The sequence below is a fragment of the Eschrichtius robustus genome, chromosome 14, assembly GCF_028021215.1.
Source record: "Eschrichtius robustus isolate mEscRob2 chromosome 14, mEscRob2.pri, whole genome shotgun sequence".
NCBI classification, from domain to species: Eukaryota; Metazoa; Chordata; class Mammalia; order Artiodactyla; family Eschrichtiidae; genus Eschrichtius; species Eschrichtius robustus.
This window is the reverse complement of record NC_090837.1, coordinates 5794818-5816679: the sequence shown is the minus strand read 5'-3', so window position 1 is coordinate 5816679 and position 21862 is coordinate 5794818. Positions and strand designations below refer to the sequence as shown.

The following is a 21862-nucleotide window of genomic DNA, read 5'->3' as shown; positions in this document are numbered from 1 at the left end:
CAAATAATTTGCAATAGATATTGTATTAGTCTCCTTGGGCTGCTGTAATAAAGTACCACAAACGGGGTGGCTTAAAATACAGAGATGCATTCTCTGATAATTCTGGGGGCTAAAATCTGGAATCAGGGTGTGGGCAGGGTCACGCTCCCTCTGAGGGCTCTTAAGGGAGGATCCTTCCTTTCCTCTTCCAGCTTCTGGTGGTTGCTGGCTTCCTTGGTGTTCCTTGACTTGTAGACACATCTTGTCACGTGGCCATCTTCTCCCTGTGCGTCTTCAGAGGCCCTGAACAGAACACCCAGCTAAGCTGTACCCAGATCGCTGACCCACAGACCCATTAAAAGGCGTCTCGGGCTTCCCTGGTGGCTCAGTGGTTAGGAATCTGCCTGCCAATGCAGGGGAGCCGGGTTCGAGCCCTGGTCCGGGAAGATCCCACATGCCGCGGAGCCACTAAGCCCGTGTGCCACAACTACTGAGCCTGCGCTCTAGAGCCCGTGAGCCGCAACTACTGAAGCCTGCGCGCGCCAAGAGCCCGTGCTCCGCAACAAGAGAAGCCACCGCAATGAGAAGCCCGCGCACCGCAAGGAAGAGTAGCCCCCGCTCGCCACAACTAGAGAAAGCCCGCGTGCAGCAACGAAGACCCAATGCAGCCCAAAATAAAAATAATAAATAAATAAAATTAAATTAAAAAAAAAAAAAAAAGGCGTCTCACCAGTCATCTTGGATTAGGGGCCCACCCTATTCCAATATGACTTCATCTTCACTAATCTGCAATGACCCTATTTCCAAACAAGGTCACGTTCTGAGGGGATTAGGGCTTCCGTGTACCTTTTTGGAGGACACAGTTCAACCATAACAGATATTGATCATAATAAGAGCTGACATTAGGATTTCCCTGGTGGTCCAGTGGGTAAGACTCCACACTCCCAATGCAGGGGGCCCAGGTTCAATCCCTGGTCTGGGAACTAGATCCCACATGCATGCCACAACTAAGAAGTCCGCATGCCGCAACTGAGAAGTCCACATGGCGCGATGAAGATCCCACGTGCCACAACTAAGACCTGCTACAGCCAAAATAAATAAATAAATAAATATTTTTAAAAAATAACAGCTGACATTTAGGGACCCTGAACTGTGCCGGGCACTGTTCTGAATGCTTTATATCTTTGCTCACTGAATCCTCACGCTGACCCTCTGAAGTCAGAACCCGTAATAGCCCTACTTTCCAGATGAGGAAACTGAGGCACAGAGCAGTGAAGTGACCTGTCCAAGGTCACACAACCAGACAGTGACCAAGCCTGAATCTGAACCCAGGTCTTCAGATTTCAGAGCCTAAGAGCTACAAAATTCAAGAGAAACAGAAAGGCCTAGTTGATGAAGTCAGGCCCCTCCCTCGCCTGTCCCGCAGCCGCCTGTTCCACTCGTACAATTCTGAAACGATTTTGTATTTAATATTTTTTAAATGCATCCAAGTGGCCAGTGTGAGAAGATCATCAGAAAGCTGTTAGAGGACTTCCCTGGTGGTCCAGTGGTTAAAACTCCGGGCTTCCACTGTAGCGGGCACGGGTTCAATCCCTGGTCGGAGAAGTTCCTCATGCCATGAGGTGAGGCCAAAAAAATAAACAAGCAAGCAAGCAAGCTGTTAGACTTGCTTTACGCACTTTACTGCTGAGCCATGTGGTTATTTTGAATCACTTCTTTGGGAGAGGGCACCATAATTTTTTTCAGAGTTGAAAACCTCCAAAAGCTCCACTGCAGACTCCGACAGCAGAGGTCTGCCCAGCAGGCATTCCTCGGGCCCTCCTCCCCAGCTCACAGAGCCCTGACTGTGCTTGGCCAGCAGAGTTTGCAAAGCCCTCCTCAGGCCTAGGACCTGGCATCCTTATGATATTATATGTTATCGTTATAAAGCCAAGGTAAAAACAACGGAAGTTGTTTTTTTTTTGTATTGGAGTATAGTTAATTAACAATGTTGTGTTAGTTTCAGGTGTACAGCAAAGTGATTCAGTTATACATAAACATGTATCTATTCTTTTTCAAATTCTTTTCCCATTTAGGTTATTACAGAGTATTGAGTAGAGTTCCCTGTGCTATACAGTAGATCCTTGTTGGTTATCTATTTTAAATATAGCAGTGTGCATATGTCAATCCCAAACTTCCAATTTATCCCTCCCTGCTAAAAACAACGGAAGTTTTAAAACACACACACACACAGTTTGCATCCCTCTCTATATTTGTGTGTATATATGAAAAAACAAGGCAATGTTGAAGACAGATTTTGGAGGATGGTGAGGAAAAATAGGGTGGGGGGACCATACAAAGTCAGATCTCAGTCATTGCCAAAGTCTTGGTTTTTATTTTGGATGATGGATTACTTTAAAATAACAAGGGGAATTCCCTGGCTGTCCACTGGTTAGGACTCTGTGCTTCCACTGCAGGGGGCACAGGTTCAAGCCCTGGTGGGAGAACTAAGATCCTGCATGCTGTGCGGTATGGCCAAAATTTTTTTTTTTCGTTAACCAATTAACTTTTTTTCCCCTGCCCCCTTTTTGGCCGCATCACATGATATGCAGGGTCTTAGTTCCCCAGCCAGGGATCGAACCGGGGCCCCCCACAGTAGAAGGGCAGAGTCTTAACCACTGAATCACCAGGGAAGTCCCTTAACTTCCTCTTTAAAAAAACAATTTTAGGGCTTCCCTGGTGGCGCAGTGGTTGAGAATCTGCCTGCCAATGCAGGGGACACGGGTTCGAGCCCTGGTCTGGGAAGATCCCACATGCCGCGGAGCAGCTGGGCCCGTGAGCCACAATTACTGAGCCTGCGCGTCTGGAGCCTGTGCTCCGCAACAAGAGAGGCTGTGATAGTGAGAGGCCCGCGCACGGCGATGAAGAGTGGCCCCCGCTTGCCGCAACTAGAGAGAGCCCTCGCACAGAAACGAAGACCCAACACAGCCAAAACTAAATAAGTAAATAAACAAATAAACCAAAAAAAACCGGTGTGCTCCTATTAAAAATAATAATTTTATTGAGTCACACACCATAAAGTTCAGCCTTTGAAGGCGTACGATTCTGTGGGTTTTAGTACATTCATAATGTTGTACAACTCTCACCACCATCTAATTCCAGAACATTTTTATCTCCCCCAAAAGAAACCCCATACTCTTTAAAAAAGTCACTCCCTGCTCCCCCTCCCCCAGCCCCTGACAACCACTAATCTGCTTTCTGTCTATGTGGATTTGCTTATTCGCACAGTTCATATAGATGGAATCCAACTGTTAAAAAGAACATAAGCAGGACTTGAATGGACCAAATGATGAGATTGTGGTGTGAACCACAGATTACAGTTCATTCAATTCTGTGCTCTGACAGCCAACGGGAAAAGCCAGAATCTGGGTCCTTGTGGCGATGTTCAGGTACTAAATTAACCCCTACTGGAGCAGCCCCATTTCTGGCTTCTTGTTATGCAACGTAACAAAGGTCTCTATTGTTCGAGTAGCTTTTGATTGGATTTTTCCTTACTTACCACCCAGAGCCCTCAAAGTGATATGACCCAGGAACCCACACCCCTACGGTGCTACTCCTTCCAGCCACGAGCCTTTGCACATGCTGTTCCCTCTGCCTGGAAAGACTCTCCAACCAGCTGTGGCTTCGCCGTCCTTTTGACTTCAGCCTCTGTTTAAAAGTTACCAGAAAGTCTTATTTTAGGGGCTTATTGGAGGCCCTGTCTACATCTTGCTGGGTGGGCCCATCAGCATTCACGCAGGACACATGCGTTGTAGAGGAGGGGGTTCTGCCCCAGAGGTCGAAGGGGGAGAAAGATCCTGGCGGGGCAACCACCAGTGCCACCTGCATTTCCATGGGATTGAACACCCAGCCCTGAGCCCGCTGGATCCAAAGTATGCACCTTTTTCATTTTGAAAAGCTTTTCCAAGCCAGTCTCCAAAAAGAGTATCACCATTTATACTCCCAGTGACAGTATACACAAGAACCTTTTCTGTATCCTCAACAGTTGGGTATTATCAAACTCTTCATTTTCGCACACTGGAGAGGTGAAAAATTACTAATTGCTTGGCTCTGCACTTCTTTTCATTATAAATGAGGCCGAACATTTTTTCATATAGTTATCAGCCATTTGTGAACTTCACATTGACCTCCTGTGATCATTTCTTCTACTGGCTTGTTTGTTAGCACTCGCTCTTTGTATATGAAGGACACCAATTCTTTGCCTAACATCAGAGTTACAAATATATTTTCCAAGTCAGCTTTGCCTTCAATATTTTGCAAAAGATGAAATTTTATTTTCTCGTGATCAGATTTACTTTTTCTATGAATTCTTAGTTTTGTGTTATATTCAGAAAAGTCTCCCAAACCAAGAATTTTTTAAAAATCTATATTCTCTTCCAGTGATTTGCAGGTGTTTCTATTTTTATATCTCTGCTCTATTTGGAATTAATTTGTTTTCAGCTATGGAGTAAGAAAGGAATCCAGTTATGCCAATCCAATGTATTACGAGTCCTTTCTCCATTGAATGAAGTCACCATCTTTAACAAGCCAGTTTCTTTATATACTTTCATCTCTCTGGATTTTTCTCTTATGACAATGCTCAATCCAGCCATTCCTTCTCTAGGGCCAACTGTATCTAATACTCCACCTTTATAATTCATTATAATATTTGGTAAAGCTAATCTCCCCTCTCTAGTCTCCATTTCCAGAATTTTCCTGACAATTCTCATGTATTCACTTTTTTCTGTGTACTTCAGCACCATTTTCTCAAAGTCCCCCATAATTTCCTGTTGGTTATTTAACTGAGATTGCATTGATTTCTGGCTATATTTAGGGAACTCTGACATCATTCCAAAATGGATTCTTCTTCTCTAAGAACAAAGATCATCTCGCCACTCATCCAAGCTTCCTTTTATATTTAATAGTAGAATTTTAACACCTTTTATATTTATATCCTCCACATTCCTTGAGACGTTTGCTGCTAAATATTTCATCATTATGGTTGCTATTGTAAATTGGATCTTTTCTTCCATGATAAGTGAAGTTGTATATTTATAGCCAAGTCCAAAGATTGATTCAGCGGGTGTGGATTGAAACTCCAAGAATTCTGCATTGTTAATCCACAATCCAGCCCATCATGACACTCACTGGTGTCTGAGAACCTTTTTCATTCAACACTAAGAATCTCAGATTGGAGAAGAATCTTAGGCCAAGGCAGCAGATTTGTTTCTTCCTGTGCTACGTTTCACATCCTTTGCAATTTCTGAAAAGTAAGAACTGAAATTAGAGTTTTGCCCAGCACAGAACTGAGAAGAGGAAATGTGTTCTTATTTAAGTGAAACAAAACACAAACTCTTAGAGTCCCGTGAAATAACAACTCAGACTCTGCTCAGAGCAAATGCTTTCTCCTTTAAGAAATCACCTTCCAAGGCAAGAGCAAACCTCCATAAACCGAGTGAAAGGAGGCTCCAGAAGCGTGTGGGAAAGTGCTCTTTTCCAGCATGTGGCCCGTGTTCATCCAGGATGTAGGGTCTTTGCAAATCACCCACTCCAACTGTCCTATGTTACAAATGAGGGTTATGAGGTCCTGAGAGACCTGTTCCAGAGGATCCAAGGTCCACCTCGTAGTTCATTTTGCATAAATACAAACTGTGCACAATTTCTATGGAAACTTTACATCACAAATCCTCAAAGAAAACCTCTGGAAAGCTGCACAAGAAACCAGTAACAGAGGTTATCTCTGCGGAAGGCAGTCAGAGCAGAGGGAGACATTTTTTCCCCCCCCAAAACCCTTTCATGCTTGTAGTAGCTTTAAAACATGCCTGCAAATTCTTTGACATTTATCCATGTAAAGGTGAAGCCTGTTATGCACCAAAGGACACAGTCAACAGAGCGAAAAGGCAACCTACAGAATGGCAGAAAATATTTGCAAATCATATATCTACTAAGGGGTTAATCCAGAATATATAAAGAGCTCTTACAACTCCACAACCCCAAAATCAAATAACCCGATTTAAAAATGGACAAAGAACCTGAATAGAAATTTCTACAAAGATGTTATACAAATTGCTAACCAGCATATGAAAAGATTCTCAACATCACTGATCATCAGAGAAATGCAAATCAAAACCACAGTGAGATATCACCTTACACACATTAGGATGACTACTATCGAAACAAAATGAACACACAAACAAACAAAACAGAAAATAACAAGTGTTGGGAAGGATGTGAAGAAATTGGAAACTTTGGGCACTGTTGGTGGGAATGTAAAATGGTGCAGCCATTATGGAAAACAGTATGGCAATTCCTCAAAAAATTAAAATAGAACTACCATATGATCTACCAACTCCATCTCTGAGTATATACCCGAAAGAATTCAGAGCAGGATCTCAAAGAGATATTTGCACATCCATGCAAATAGCAGCATTATTTATGACAGCCAAGAGGTCGAAGCAATCCAAGAGTCCACTGATGGATGGATAAACAAAATGTAGTATACACATACAATGGAATATTATTCAGCCTTAAAAATTAGGAAGGAAATCCGGTCACATGGTACAACATGGATGAACCTTGACGCGATTATGCTAAGTGAAATAAGCCAGTCACAAAAAAGACAAATACTGTATGATTTCACTTATATGAGGTACCCAGAGTAGTAAAACTCATAGAGACAGAAAGTAGAATTCTGGTTGCCAGAGGCTGGGTGGAGTGGGGTGGGAAGTTGTTATTCAGTGACTTTTAGTTTTGCAAGATGCAGAAGTTCTGGGCATCTGTTGTACAATGATGTGCATATAGTTAACACTACTGAACTGCATACTTAAAAATGGTTAAGATGGTACATTATATGTTATGTGTTTTTTAACCACATTGGGGGTGGGGGGGAGGGAAGAAAGCAAAAACCAGAACAAAAAGGTAGAAACTGATTCTCTTCCCCTTGAATGTTTAGGCAGCTGTCTCGCTGCTCTGCCACACACTTACCCCGCCCGCGAGGGTCAGAGCTGGCCCACTGGCACCCTGTCCCCATTCAAGCCCAAGGGCAGAGGGAAAGTGAGCGGAGGACAACCAGATTCCTTTTTAATAACATGACCTTGAAGTTGTACCTTCTAGCTGTACTTGCTTCTAATGCACAGAAGGTGGCAGAAGTGATGCAGTGTTCGTCTGGCTCTCAAGGGCTGCTGGCTCTTGGAAACCAGCCGCCATGCTGGGAGGAACCTCTGACCACATGAAGTTGCTCTGTGTAGAGTTCTGGCAAGAGCCCCCACTGAGGTCCCAGCCAAAACCAGCTCCTGATGCCAAACGAGTGAGGGAGGAAGCCTCCCTGACTCCTCCAGCCATTTCTGACCCCAAGCACATGAGAGATCCCTGCAGCGACCACCTTGCTGAGCCCACTCACCCCAGAACCCTGGGAGATCAGCATAGTAGATCATAGTGGTTTTCCACCGCTAAGTTCGGAATGGTTTATGAAGCAGCAATAGATAATCAAAGCAATACAGTTGAATTTTTTAAAATTGTGTATATGTATTTTTTTAATTTTAAAAAGATATGGGACTTCCCTGGTGACGCAGTGGTTAAGAATTTGCCTGCCAATGCAGGGAACACGGGTTCGAGCCCTGGTCTGGGAAGATCCCACATGCTGCAGAGCAACTAAGCCCATGCGCCACAACCACTGAGCCTGCGCTCTAGAGCCCGCGAGCCACGACTACTGAGCCCGCGCGCCTAGAGCCCGTGCTCTGCAACAAGAGAAGCCACCGCAATGACAAGCCCGTGCACTGCAACGAAGAGCAGCCCCCGCTCGCTGCTTGCGCAACTAGAGAAAGCCTGTGCACAGCAGTGAAGACCCAATGCAGCCAAATAAATAAATAAGTAAATAAATAAATTCATAATTTTAAAAAGATAATCAAAGCCTTATTGCTGCTTTTAAAGTCTAAAGATTTGCATAAAGTCTAAAAAGATTCTACATCACAGTTTTTTTTTGCCCATGTACCCTAAAGAACTACTTTCAGAATTTTTTCCTGATTGTGGAATATTTTAAACATTCATGAGAGGATAGGGAATAACATATTCAGCATCCGGCTCTCTTGAACCTTAATATTATGACATATTTGGTGCGCTTGTTTTTTAAAAATACTTTTTAAACATTTTAAATTGTGATTTTAAAAAGACACATAAGAGGGCTTCCCTTATGGCTCAGTGGTTAAGAATCCGCCTGCCAATGCAGGGGACACGGGTTCGAGCTCTGGTCTGGGAAGATCCCACATGCCGCGGAGTAACTAAGCCCGTGTGCCACAACTACTGAGCCCGCGTGCCACTACTGAAGCCCACGCACCTAGAGCCCATGCTCTGCAACAAGAGAAACCCGTGCACTGCAATGAAGAGTAGCCCCTGCTCACCACAACTAGAGAAAGCACGCGCGCAGCAGCAAAGACCCAATGCAGCCAAAAATAAATAAATACATTTTTTTAAAATAAAGAAATAAAAAAATAAAAAGACACATAACAGGGAACTCCCTGGAAGTCCAGTGGTTAAGACTCTGTGCTTCCACTGCAGGGGAGCGGGTTCAATCCCTAATAGAAGAAGTTCCCAAATGGGAGCCTCTATGACTATTTTCTGTTTCTCCACCTATTTCCTAAACACTGTTCCATGTGTGCACTGTTTTTCTTTAATCATTTTAACCATCTTCCAAGTGTACAGTTCAGTGGCATTAAGTACATTCACATTGTTGTGCCACCATCACCACCATCCATCTCCAGAACTTTTCCATCTTCCCCAACTGAAACTCTGTCCCACTTAAACAACAACTCCCCATCTCCCTCCCCCAGCCCCTGGCAGCAACCCCCATTCTACTTTCTGTCTCCATGAATCTGACTTCTCTAGGGACCTCATATAACTGAAATCCTATGTTATTTGCCCTTTTGTGACTGCCTGACCTCACTTAGCATAATGTCCTCAAGATCATCCATGTTGCAGCCTGTGTCAGAATTCCCTTCCTTTTCATGGCTGAATAATATCCTAATGTATAAGATACACCACATTTTGTTTATCCGTTCATCCGTTGATAGACGTTTGGATTCTTTCCACTTTTTTGGCTATGGAATAGTGCTGCTCCAAACATGGGAGTACCAAAATTATCTTTAAATGTTACACGGTTTAAAAGTCAACAGTCCTGTGTATCTGCCACGGCAGATTTGCATTCCGAGAGCAAAAAGTCAATTACTCATGAGGAAAAGGACTAGGTGACAGCCCCTTACCTGTGCAGTTAAATGAACAATCTGTACCTGATAATGGAGTCTCTTATGAGAAACATCATACTTTTCTAAGTGACAGCCGGGCCCTTTTATAATTTGTTGTAGCTTTGGGCGTTCCATATCCAATTCTACCCTTCCTTCTGAGTCCACCATAGCTAATAATTAGCAGCACACAGTTCAACACCAGTGACGGGTGAGGCAATCAATATAAACAGTAGACACTGCCCTGAAGGACAAAGTCCCCAACTAAGATACAAAGAACTTGGAGAAACGTTTTTCATATTGAAAGTGCTTTTGTCGGTGAAATAATGAATGAGGTTAGGGGAAACTTAAAATAATTTTCAAATTAAAACTATTGTAAGATACCATTATTCACCTAGCGGACAAGCAAAGATCAAAGTTTGAGAAGCCCCAGTGCTGGCCAGGGTGTGGGGAAACAGGGGCTGTTGATTATTGTTGGCAGAGTGTAAATTTGTGTAACCTCTTTGGAGGGGGACTTGGCAAAGTCTGTCTAAATTTAAAAAGCATGTGCCCTTTGACCCACAAGTTCCCTTGAGAAGCGTATCTATCAGATATACATGCACACATGGGCAAAGATCTATGTGTAAGAATAGCCATATAGGGAATTCCCTGGCGGTCCAGTGGTTGGGACTCTGCACTCTCACTGCCGAGGGCCTGGGTTCAATCCCTGGTCGGGGAGCTAAGATCCCACAAACCACGCAGTGAAGCCAAAACAAAACAAAATAAAACCTTATTAAAAAAAAAAAAACAGGGGGCTTCCCTGGTGGCGCAGTGGTTGAGAATCTGCCTGCCAATGCAGGGGACACGGGTTCGAGCCCTGCTCTGGGAAGATCCCACATGCCGCGGAGCAACTAGGCCCGTGAGCCACGACTACTGAGCCTGCGCGTCTGCAGCCCGTGCTCCGCAACAAGAGAGGCCGCGATAGTGAGAGGCCCGTGCACCGCGATGAAGAGTGGCCCCCGCTCGCCGCAACTAGAGAAAGCCCTCGCACAGAAATGAAGACCCAACACAGCCAAAAATAAATAAATAAATAAATAATTTTTAAAAAAAAAGAAAACCACATTCAAAAAAAGAATAGTCATAATCTTGTTCCACGGATTATAGTAGAAAAATATTGGAAGCAATGTGAATAGCCAACAGTAGAAGGATGCTCTAACTAAGTGATGGTCCACCTACACGAGCACCATCCAACGGAACTTTCTGCCATGATGGAAACATGTCCACTAGTCACATGTTTCTACTAAACTTTTTTTTTTTTAATTTTGGCCTCGCCACACAGCTTGCCAGATCTTAGTTCCCCGACCAGGGATTGAACCCAGGCCACAGCAATGAAAGGGCCGAATCCTAACCACCAGACCACCAGGGAATTCTCCCACTACTAGACTCTTAACATGTGGCCAGTGCAATGGATGAACACATTTTATTTAATTTTAATTAATTTAAATGTAAATAGCCATGTGTGGTTAGCTTCTTGGAATCGAGCTATGAACTTCTAACAACTTGGCCTTGTCTTTCTTTTTTCCACGCCAATGAGTCATCCCTGAGACTTCCCTGAAGCCGTTCATCCTGCCGCTCCTAAATGTGCGACACGACAGACCATTCTTGAGGCTCTGGGCTTGCTGTGATGGCTCTACCACCCAGCCCAGCAAGAAGATAAAAGGCTTCTTCTTGGAATCGGAGCCTGAATCAGACGCTTTGGGTTCCAAGCACCAAGAGCTGCAGTCAGAGCAATAAAACAGAAAAAAACCCAATTTTCGTGGTGCTTCCACGGGGATCTGAGAGCATAAGTGGTGAAGACCGTGGAGCTGGGCAATCCCACTCTTGGATATATAACCGGAAAAAACAAAAACACTAATTCAAAAAGATACACGCACCCCAGTGTTCCTAGCAGCCTTGTTTACAATGGCCAAGATATGGAGGCAACCTGAGTGTCCATCCGCAGATGAATGGATAAAGAAGATGTGGTACATGTATACAATGGAATACTACTCAGCCATAAAAAAAGAACAAAATGCCTTTTGCAGCAACATGGATGGACTTGGAAGTCATTATGCTAAGTGAAATAAGTCAGATAGAAAAAGGCAAATACTGTATGATATCCCTTAAATGTGGAATCTAAAAAATACAGCAAACTAGTGAATATCATAAAAAAGAAGCCCACTCACAGATACAGAGAACAAACTAGTGGTTATCAGTAGGGAGGGGGTGGGAGGTACAAACTACTGGGTGTAAGGTAGGCTCAAGGATGTACTGTACAACGCAGGGAATAGAGCCAATACTTTGTAATAACTGTAAATGGGAGGTAACCTTTAAAATTGTATTAAAAAATTAAAAATACAAAAAAATAAATAAAAATCTATACAAATATATATTCTATAACATTAAAAAAAAAAAAAAGAGTGTGGAACTGGGGCCAGACTGCCTGGTGCCCTCCCTGTACCTCTCTGTGCCTCAGTTTCTGCATCAATAAAATCTGGACGTTCACCATGCCTTGGTCTCAGAGTCGTTAAGAAGTTTCGGATTGGGACTTCCCTGGCGGCCCAGTGGTTAAGACTCTGAGCTTCCAGTGCAAGGGGCACAGGTTTGATCCCTGGTCGGGGAACTAAGATCCCACATGCCAGGCAGAGCAGCCAAAAAATTTTTTTAAAAAAAAAGGACAACGAAGAAGTTTCGCATTGAAGTGAGTGCCGTGCATGACGAGGACTGAGTTATCAGTATGCTAACAGGTAGGGGAACTAACAGTAGGCAAATATCCAACCAGTCAGAAAATTCCAGATACTGAGAAGCGCTATGAAGGACCTAGGAGTGGATCATGGGATGAGACTAGTTGAGAGCCAGTGGACTAGTTTAAAATGGTGGTCATGGAAGGGAGGTTGGAGTTGAGACCTGAGAGAGGAGGTGGGTCCTCTGATGGGAAGATCTAGGGGAGGGCATTCCAGGCAGAGGTGAGTGCAAAGGCCCTGAAGCAGGAAGAGCCTCGGGCTGTTCCTAAGCCGTAAAGAAAACTGTGCAGCTAAGGGAGAATGAATAGGGGCAGAACAGCAGCAATGAGGCCAAGAGATAGGATGGCTGGTCTTTGGGGATTTTTAAGCAGGGGAGGGCTTCTTGTTTTCAATAACTAACTGGGATGGCAAACCAGCAAGCAGGAAGACCCGGACACGAGGGCCGGCGGTCCATGTGCTGACACACTGTCACCTTCTGGGGGTCCCCTGGGCCTCATCCCCCTCCCCATGCCCTTCACACCCTCCTGATTGTTGTATTTGCCCAAAGAGAGAGTCAGAAATGAGGAATGAGGGACATAGGCTCAAGCCATCAGCTTTCTGGAAATCTGCACATCCCACACTACTGGGAGGAGGGTGGATCATCCAGGGCCCAAGTGGGAGCAGAGACCAGTTGGGGGGTTAAGATGAAAGAAATCGGTGCCTCGGATCAGGGTGTTGGCCTGGAGAAAGAGCCACAAGAGTCTGGCTATGTTTTAGAGGCTGAGTGGATGGGATTTGCTGATGAATTGGACTGGATGGGTGACAGAAAGAGAGGTAAAGGCTTTGGCTGGAACAGGAAGACACGGAGGAGACATTAGCTAAGACGGAAAGATGAAGGGACAGACAGGTGGAGTGCAAATTGGGAGACAATAAATGTGTTCTATTATATATATTTTTCAAAATGGCACACACATATGAGGAAACGATCAGACAAATCCAGAATGGGAGATATTTGTTAAATCGGCTGGCCTGGTTCTTCAAAGTCAGTGTCCTAGGAAATACAAAAGGCATAGGGTTGTTCTAGATTAAGAGAAAGAGAGGGTGTGGGGAATTCCCTGGCAGTCTAGTGGTTAGGACTTTGCCTCTCACTGCTGAGGTCCTGGGTTCAATCCCTGGTCAGGGAACTAAGATCCCACAGGCCACGCTGAACGGCCAAAAAACAAGAGAGACAGAGGAGGGGTGTTGTGTGAAGGGAGAGAAGGTTAGCTCTCCCCTGCACTAGGATAGAAGAGGCCCTCAGGCCTGACAACACAGATATGGTTAAAGTACGGCCACCTACCCACGGTTTCTCAAAGTCGTGTGCCTGAGGTACACTGGTGGGGAATTCAGTGCCACATCTGCCCTGACCCCTGAGATCTGCCCCCTAGGTCTGTCTCCAAAAAAGGTTGGTGATGACATCGCCAAGGCAACCAGTGACTGGAGGCATCTGAGGATGACAGTGAAACTGACCATTCAGAACCAACAGGCTCAGACTGAGGCGGTACGTTTTGCCTCTGCGCTGATCATCAAAAAGTCCTCAAGGAACGGCCAAGAGACGGAAAGAAGCAGAAAAACATTAAGCACAGTGGGAGTATCACTTTGACAAGATTGTCAACATTGCCCGACAGATGCAGCACCGATCTTTGGTTAGAGAATTCTCTTGGAACCATCAAGAGACCCTGAGGACTGCCCGGTCTGTGAGGTGTTGTGCTGATGGCCACCACCATCACGACATGAAAGATGACATCAACAGTGGTGCCATGCAATGCCCAGTTAGTTAAAAACTAGAAAGGGAAGTGTTTCAATAAAGGAGCACGTAAATAAAGAATCATTTCACAACCAAACCAAAAAAAAAAAAAAAAGAGAGAGAGAGAGAAACATAAAGGATATATAATAACCAATGCAAAGCATGAAACTTTACTGGATCCTGGATCAAAAAATAAATCAGCTATACTGACATTCTTGGGATGATTTATTCCAAAAACTTTCAAAATTCTCTTTTGGCAGGGAAACATTTGAAAAAAAAATGTCTAATCTGTTTTCAATTTCTTTTTAAATGAAAGAAAAGAACAGGGCCATTTTAAGACCAATGTAGGCCCTAGACATTTTTACTTTGGATGCCACGGCCAAATATAAAGCATTTCATATTATATCTTGCATTAAAAAGTACCCCCATTTAAATACAAGTCCCTATGTCAGCGTTGAAGTCTGTGCCAGTTTATGTGTTACCTTTTGAAGATTCTAAAATATTTAAATTCAGTCTTGTAATTTTCATATATTGGATACAATGTATTTTTTACAATCTCAAGCATTTCCGGGGGCGGGGTGGGGGGGAACCTTTGAAAACTCTAGTGAAGCCCATCAGGTTGGACTATGCCAGGGGAATGACCAATAGGGAGGAGGGGGCAGGGAGTTGTGACCCAGTGTCTGTGTGGGCCAGTGTGGAGGAGTCAGCATTTCCTTTAAAGCCCATATGACCCACCTGTTCTGCATTGTGTGTGACCACCTCTAGGAAGTCCACTTACCAGTTTCCCTTCCCTGATATTTTTGGGGGTTTCTGAGGAATGCTTCCACTTTCCACAAATCTGTGCTGATAGTTCCTTGCTGCTCAGCCAGCCTCCTGCCTCAGGAAATTCTGCCAGTGACCTCTTGCCATCCTATACACGCCTTCTCTGGGCTGCGATATAACCTCTCTGTGCTGTCCCAGGAACCCAGCTCTTTCCTTACTGCAGCCAAGGCTATAGACTTTTTTAAGTCAGACATAGGGGAAAGGTGGTATTTTAGAAAGAGGGAGCAGCTGGAGTGAAACAAGGAAGTAGAAAATGTCAGGGAGCATATGGGGAAAAATAAAGTGGTCAGCAGATAAGAGAAGCAGGGAGAAGGGCATTTTGAGGGGTTAGATCTGATGAGATACTGTAAGAAACAGAGAATCTACGTTGAATAATAGCTACATTAGACGCTATGGAGTCATTCCAGCTGGAATGGAAAAGGAGATGGCTTGGGGCTTCCCTGGTGGCGCAGCGGTTAAGAATCCACCTGCCAATGCAATCGAACCAGGGGTGGGTTCCACCCCTGGTCCGGGAAGATCCCACATGCCGCGGAGCGACTAAGCCCGTGCGTCACAACTACTGAGCCTGTGCTCTAGAGCCCGCGACCCACAACTACTGAGCCCGCGAGCCACAACTACTGAAGCCCGTGCGCCTAGAGCCTGTGCTCCACAACAAGAGAAACCACCGCAATGAGAAGCCTGCGCACCTCAATGAAGAGTAGCCCCGCTCGCAGCAACTAGAGAAAAACCTGCATGCAGCAACGAAGACCCAACGCAGCCAAAAAATAAATTAAAAAAAAAAGAGATGGCTTCAGGACCGGCAGAAACAGGATAAAGTAAAAGGCATTTGGGAGGACAGTAAATTAACTTTTACTAATAAGTAAACAACCCACTGTGAGAAATAGAAAAGTAAAAGCACAAATTGCCTAGTCAACCACACCGCTTGGGGGCGCTGCAGGCTTTATGACTAAACCGAAGTCTGTTCCAGTAGCTCCCTCTTCCGGCAGAGATAGCACTGCACACTAAGGCTGACATCCTTGAGTTAAAAAGCGCTTGCCAATCTCTAAACAGCATACCTCTCTGAGGACCATATTTATAATAACTTGACGAGGACTTCGTTGTGCTTTCAGACAAAACATAAAAAGGAACACTAAACAAGTATGAGCCACGCATTTTTCTTCTGGTTTATTCAAGATTCACACAATCACATCTATGTAAATGAATCCTTACATAGTATTAACTCAAGTGTGAAACTAAACTTTGGGGTGCTTTAAGATCATTCAACGAAACTGAGCAAGTCTAGCATCTCTGTTCTTTAACTAGACTCAGAATCCCTTGACGATAGAAACGCTTCTCATTCATCACTATATCACTATTTCTCCTGTCATGCTTGTATTTGTTGGGTGAAGGGTCCTGTAAATGTTCACTAGGGATTGTGTTGCTCTCGTGGTCTTTATTCTTGAGAAAATTACATGAAAGGTATGTTTCCTTTATACAGAATGAAAGGATATTAGAACTCTGTCAAAACTATAAAAGACAAAGTGAAAAAGCATGGCGCAGGACAGACTGCAAGCCAGTATGCTACCTTTTGCATAAAGGGGAATTAATAATTAGTAGTTGCTTGTACATGCATAGAGAAACTCTGAAAGCACATACTGGGGGAGGTGGAGAACCAAGTGGCTGGGAGACAAAATTGAAGACTTTTCATTATATACTGTTTTAAACTTTTTATATGTCTGAAACACATTAAAGTATCATCTACTCAAAAAAATAAAAGTAGGAAAATATGAGACAGTAACAAACACAGTAATCATTATTTATAAAAATGTTTTAAGGGCTTCCCTGGTGGCGCAGTGGTTGAGAATCTGCCTGCCAATGCAGGGCACACGGGTTCGAGCCCTGGTCTGGGAAGATCCCACATGCCGCGGAGCAACTGGGCCCGTGAGCCACGATTGCTGAGCCTGCGCGTCTGGAGCCTGTGCTCCACAACAAAAGAGGCCACGATGGTGAGAGGCCTGCGCACCGCAATGAAGAGTGGCCCCCGCTTGCCACAACTAGAGAAAGCCCTCGCACAGAAACGAAGACCCAACACAGCCAAAAATAAGTAAATAAATAAATTTTTTAAAAAAAACAAAAAAAATGATGCAACTCATTTAAAAAAAAAAAATGTTTTAAGGCTGATTTTTAAAATTATCCCCAAGAACCTTATTAAATAGAAATCTTGTATTTTTGTTATCCTTTCAAAATATTAGTATACGACAGATACGTGTATAAGGATGTAGTCACAGGTCATCTATACAATGAAATACTAGAGTATTAAAAAGAATGATGGAGATCTTGATATGCTGGCATGGAAAGATGTCCATAATTACCTAGTTTTAAAAAAAAAAGCTGAGAAACACTATGTTGTGAATGGTCCTATTTGTATTTATGTATACAACTATATGTATTTACTACACAGGAGGAAAGCCCAAAGGAATACCAAACTTTAAAATTAGTTACCACTGGAAAGGAATATGGTTAACTACTTAGGAACTTAGGTGGGCTACCTTTGACTTTATAAAACACAATGTATGTATACATTGTAATTAGAAACAGTAATAGGCAAATAATACTCATTTTCCTGGGAGTAAGCTTATGTGGAACTTTCACTTCATCATTGATTTTAATGTTTGTACTATATCTTATGCATATTTTAGTATTTAATATATTTTGTTTGTACCATCACTGATTTTTTTTTTTAATGCTATTCTTGTCTGCTTACATTCTTTTTATGTATGTATGTATGTATGTATGTATGTATGTATGGCTTTGTTGGGTCTTCGTTTCTGTGCGAGGGCTTTCTCTAGTTGTGGCAAGCGGGGGCCACTCCTCATCGTGGTGCGTGGGCCTCTCACTATCGCGGCCTCTCGTTGCCGAGCACAGGCTCCAGACGCGCAGGCTCAGTAATTGTGGCTCACGGGCCGAGTTGCTCCGCGGCATGTGGGATCCTCCCAGACCAGGGCTCGAACCCGCGTCCCCTGCGTTGGCAGGCAGACTCTCAACCACTGCGCCACCAGGGAAGCCCCACCATCACTGATTTTAATGTAATTGTTTTTCAAATCTTTTCTAGTGTTTACACCTGTAATTAGCAATTCCTTTCATTAAACTTGACAGGAAGGAGCCACGTATTCAGCAAGTTCTCCATTGAGCATCCCCACCCCTAGGACGCCCACAGAGCTTTATGCTCTAGTGCCAAGATCCTTCTGCGTGTCACACACATGGTCCCCCCCATGAGCTGACCCAGCCCCACGTTCTGAAGCATCACTAGCCACTGACCGTCTCACACTTGAAGACAAAGCACTCATCACTAACACGGCCTTAGGAACCTGGCAAAACCTGTCCTGCAGAGCCGTCATTTTCAAGATGCTATTGAGGTTTTTCCCCTATGCTATGACCACTTATTTTTAATGAGCAATAAAATTACTTACACAAGAACTATTCAGTGACTGGTTACAGGTGCTGGTGGAGTTCCAGGGATTTTTATAATGTTGCTTCTCGACCTGTATGTTCATTTGCATGGGTGAATCATGGAAACCCAGTGAACTATACATGTTCTCGTGTCAATAAAGTGAAAACCCACAATAAGTAACAGATTTGCCTAAGACAAACTTCTCAAATGGCATTTCCTAGTTGTGATTCCCTAAAGCGAGGACTTAAGCCTGTTGACTTTAGGTATTTTAGAACTGGCAGTAATACAAAATTTCCTCTGCATCAGAAGTTACACATGCATACCCTAAAAGTGGAAGAGTGGAAGGGAGAAGCTGGCAGGCGCGATGCTCTTTGGAGAGAAAAATCCCTTATTTCGAGTCCTTCAAATAAGCCTCTGACTTCAGGGGTACCTACCAACCAGTGCCAGCTCCTTATATTAAACCAACTTCCCTGCACCTTTCACCTTTGGCTCTAGTTATGACATACAAAGATACTTACCAGTAGCATTTGATTGGGTAAATGTCACTACTATAAAAGACCCAAGAGCCAACTGCTTCACCCACCAATTTAGCTATATACAAATCTTTCATCTAGTCACATAAAATTAAAGAATCTTGACAATCTTATCTTAGCAAAAATGATGACAATAGCTTTCTCTAACTACTAACTCCTACTAAACTTTCTAACATAACGCCTAATGAGACTTCAGTAAAAATTAAACTGCCACATCCTAGAGAACAAACATATGGACACCAAGAGGGGAAAGTGGCAGGGGGTGGTGGTGTGATGAATTGGGAGATTGGGATTGACATAGATACACTAATATGCATAAAATAGATAGTAAGAACCTGCTGTATAAAAAATAAAATTCAAAAAAAACACTGTCACATCCTTTTTAAAAAGAAACATCTGGTCAAACGACTTTCTATGCAGCTCAATGTGAATTTAAACAGAGCTATGTACTAAAACTGATTTTTCTGTAGGTTCCCTTCCACCACTCCTGCCCTCTAATAGCTCCTCCCTGCTGGTATTCCAGAAACTCTCCCACTCTCAGGGACCACACCCAAACTCAGTATTTTTAAAGTCAGTAGTTTTACATCTACATCTAAGCGTCCACATGGAAAATTCTAACTGCAACCTCCAACTCGTCTGGTTTTTATTTATACTCACCCACTACAGTTCCATATTAAGGCCACCTTTTACTGACATTTCTTACCTCCAGGTGACCACAAAATCATCTGGTAGACCGAAACATTGATCCCTCACACCCCACCCCTAATTAAAAATCTTCTGGAAACACTTATTAAAAATAAATTAATTACACTATTTGAGAATGCCAACAACTTTATTGAAAGAAAAGTGCAATGAAATTTGTCGAAAGCTTAAAAGGGAGAACTTAGACACCTCCCCTCAAGCGCAGGACCAAGTGCAGAGTGGACTCTTTCTGGATGTTGTAGTCAGACAGGGTGCGCCCATCTTCCAGCTGTTTCCCGGCAAAGATCAACCTCTGCTGGTCTGGGGGGATGCCCTCCTTGTCTTGGATCTTCGCCTTGACGTTCTCGATGGTGTCACTGGGCTCCACCTCCAGGGTGATGGTCTTACCGGTCAAGGTCTTCACGAAGATCTGCATCCCACCTCTGAGGCGGAGGACCAGGTGCAGAGTGGACTCCTTCTGGATGTTGTAGTCAGACAGGGTGCGCCCATCTTCCAGCTGTTTCCCGGCAAAGATCAACCTCTGCTGGTCTGGGGGGATGCCCTCCTTGTCTTGGATCTTCGCCTTGACGTTCTCGATGGTGTCACTGGGCTCCACCTCCAGGGTGATGGTCTTACCAGTCAAGGTCTTCACGAAGATCTGCATCCCACCTCTGAGGCGGAGGACCAGGTGCAGAGTGGACTCCTTCTGGATGTTGTAGTCAGACAGGGTGCGCCCATCTTCCAGCTGTTTCCCGGCAAAGATCAACCTCTGCTGGTCTGGGGGGATGCCCTCCTTGTCTTGGATCTTCGCCTTGACGTTCTCGATGGTGTCACTGGGCTCCACCTCCAGGGTGATGGTCTTACCGGTCAAGGTCTTCACGAAGATCTGCATCCCACCTCTGAGGCGCAGGACCAGGTGCAGAGTGGACTCCTTCTGGATGTTGTAGTCAGACAGGGTGCGCCCATCTTCCAGCTGTTTCCCGGCAAAGATCAACCTCTGCTGGTCTGGGGGGATGCCCTCTTTTTCTTGGATCTTCCCCTTGACGTTCTCGATGGTGTCACTGGGCTCCACCTCCAGGGTGATGGTCTTACCGGTCAAGGTCTTCACGAAGATCTGCATTGTCTGTTGGAACAAAAAAAAATAACCCAAAAAAACCCCCCAGCGTTTAACAGGTAATTCAGAGGTCAACACATACCTAATGCTACAAAGATATGCGTCACTGTGTACTAGCCAAATGACTAACCTGACCAAAAACTCGAAAGCTTGACAAATAAGATCAGAACCAAGGTTTCATGCACTTAAGACAAGCAGGGAAACCTGACCCAAGTCAATGCGCGGGCCTCACTTACCCTCCCCCCTCACTGGCTGTGCGTCCCCTGCCAACAGGGCAGCGACCACCCCACGCCCAAACCCTGTGCCCCGAGACGAGAAAAACTCTCCCTCCACACTTCCCGGCAGGCGGCCCCACCCTCGATTATGAGCCCACAGAAGGGATGACGTCTCGTAACCGCGGGGGCGAGCGGGTCCCCTCCCCCATCGCGCGTGCACGACGGCTCCGTGGCACCGGCAGTTAACGTCCCCTTACTGGGACGGGAAACCGAGTTCTCGCTCGAGTCAAACCGGGCCCTAATGTTCGATTCCCTCACACACTGCCCAACCCCGTTCCCCGAAAAGCTGGGCCCCGCCGCCATGGAGGCCTCACGGGCCTCTCGCGTTTCCTTTCCAGCCGCAGTCCCCTCCCCCGTCCCCCATCTTCCCTCTCCCACCTCACAGGCCGCTGCGAGTCCGGCTTCTCCCTCCGAGAGACGGGGAACGGCCGCCATTTTGCCGCGTTCCTCCCCCTCAGGCTCCCCCTACTGCTAGCAGGCCCCGGGTGACTGAAGGCCTCGGCTGCCCCCTCTGCCGCAGCGGGCAAGTCGACCACCCGCGCCCCCCGCGGCCGCGAGACCCCCGGGACCCCTACTCACCAAGTGGTGGTGGCGGCAGCGAACACAGAAGAACCGCAACTCAGTTCTCAGCCTTCACGAAACTGCCTGCTTACCGCCTCCCCGGCGCTTCCTTATATAGTTACAGGTAGCGCCGCTCCGATGGATCCCTCCGCAGAAACGCCGAGAAGGGACTACTTTTCGCAGCCCTCCTGCCCTCTGAAGAGAAACCCCAGACTCGACTAATTCCACTCATAAAATGCTCTCCTGTGAAGACTGGAGCTTTGGGGCCGAATCTGGCGCGGAGCGGGCCGCCGTCCCGAGAGGCCGGGCGGAGGGATCAGCCCGCTCGTTGAGCGCTGCGTCCGCGGACTTGCCCGGGGCTCGACTTGAGGGGAGGGAGAATGGGGAGCGGGCGGCGTGAAAACCCGGCGTGGAGTCGTCCAGGCGTCCGGAGCGGGCTGTCTCCGCCCCCCCCCCCCCCCCCGGCCTCGATGCCCCCTCCCCCCGGCCCGGGCGGGCCCCGCCGTTCCCGAGACCCGCCCTAGGCGGACAGGCGTCCGGCCGAGCGCCTCACGCCGAGTCGGGCTCCCGCTCCCCCAGCGCACAGCCCGCCCTGCCCTTCCCCCCCGCGAATAAAGAGGGGTGTTTATTGTGAGTCTCATTAGATAACGGTAGTGTTTCTGTTGCCCTGAACTTCCCCCTCATCCTCA

The 21862-nt window shown here is 45.5% G+C and overlaps 1 protein-coding gene and 2 pseudogenes across 1 annotated transcript; 2 read left to right on the top strand and 1 right to left on the bottom strand.

The window, feature by feature from the left end:
• The first annotated feature begins 1596 nt into the window (after positions 1-1596).
• LOC137776973 (large ribosomal subunit protein uL11-like) lies at positions 1597-13791 on the top strand (annotated as a pseudogene).
• Positions 13211-13321, top strand: LOC137777073 (U6atac minor spliceosomal RNA; annotated as a pseudogene).
• A 5564-nt stretch (positions 13792-19355) lies between the features above and the next one.
• Positions 19356-21473, bottom strand: UBC (ubiquitin C). Its single transcript, XM_068562509.1, has 2 exons — positions 21192-21473; positions 19356-20346 (listed from the first exon to the last, which is right to left on the bottom strand). The coding sequence occupies exon 2, from the start codon at positions 20341-20343 to the stop codon at positions 19426-19428; it is 918 nt and encodes a 305-aa protein (XP_068418610.1). The 5' UTR covers positions 20344-20346; positions 21192-21473; the 3' UTR covers positions 19356-19425.
• Between the last annotated feature and the right edge of the window lie 389 nt (positions 21474-21862).

Coding starts and splice junctions, on each gene's coding strand:
- UBC (XM_068562509.1), bottom strand. CDS start 20,343: ATGCAGATCTTCGTGAAGACCTTGACCGGTAAGACCATCACCCTGGAG.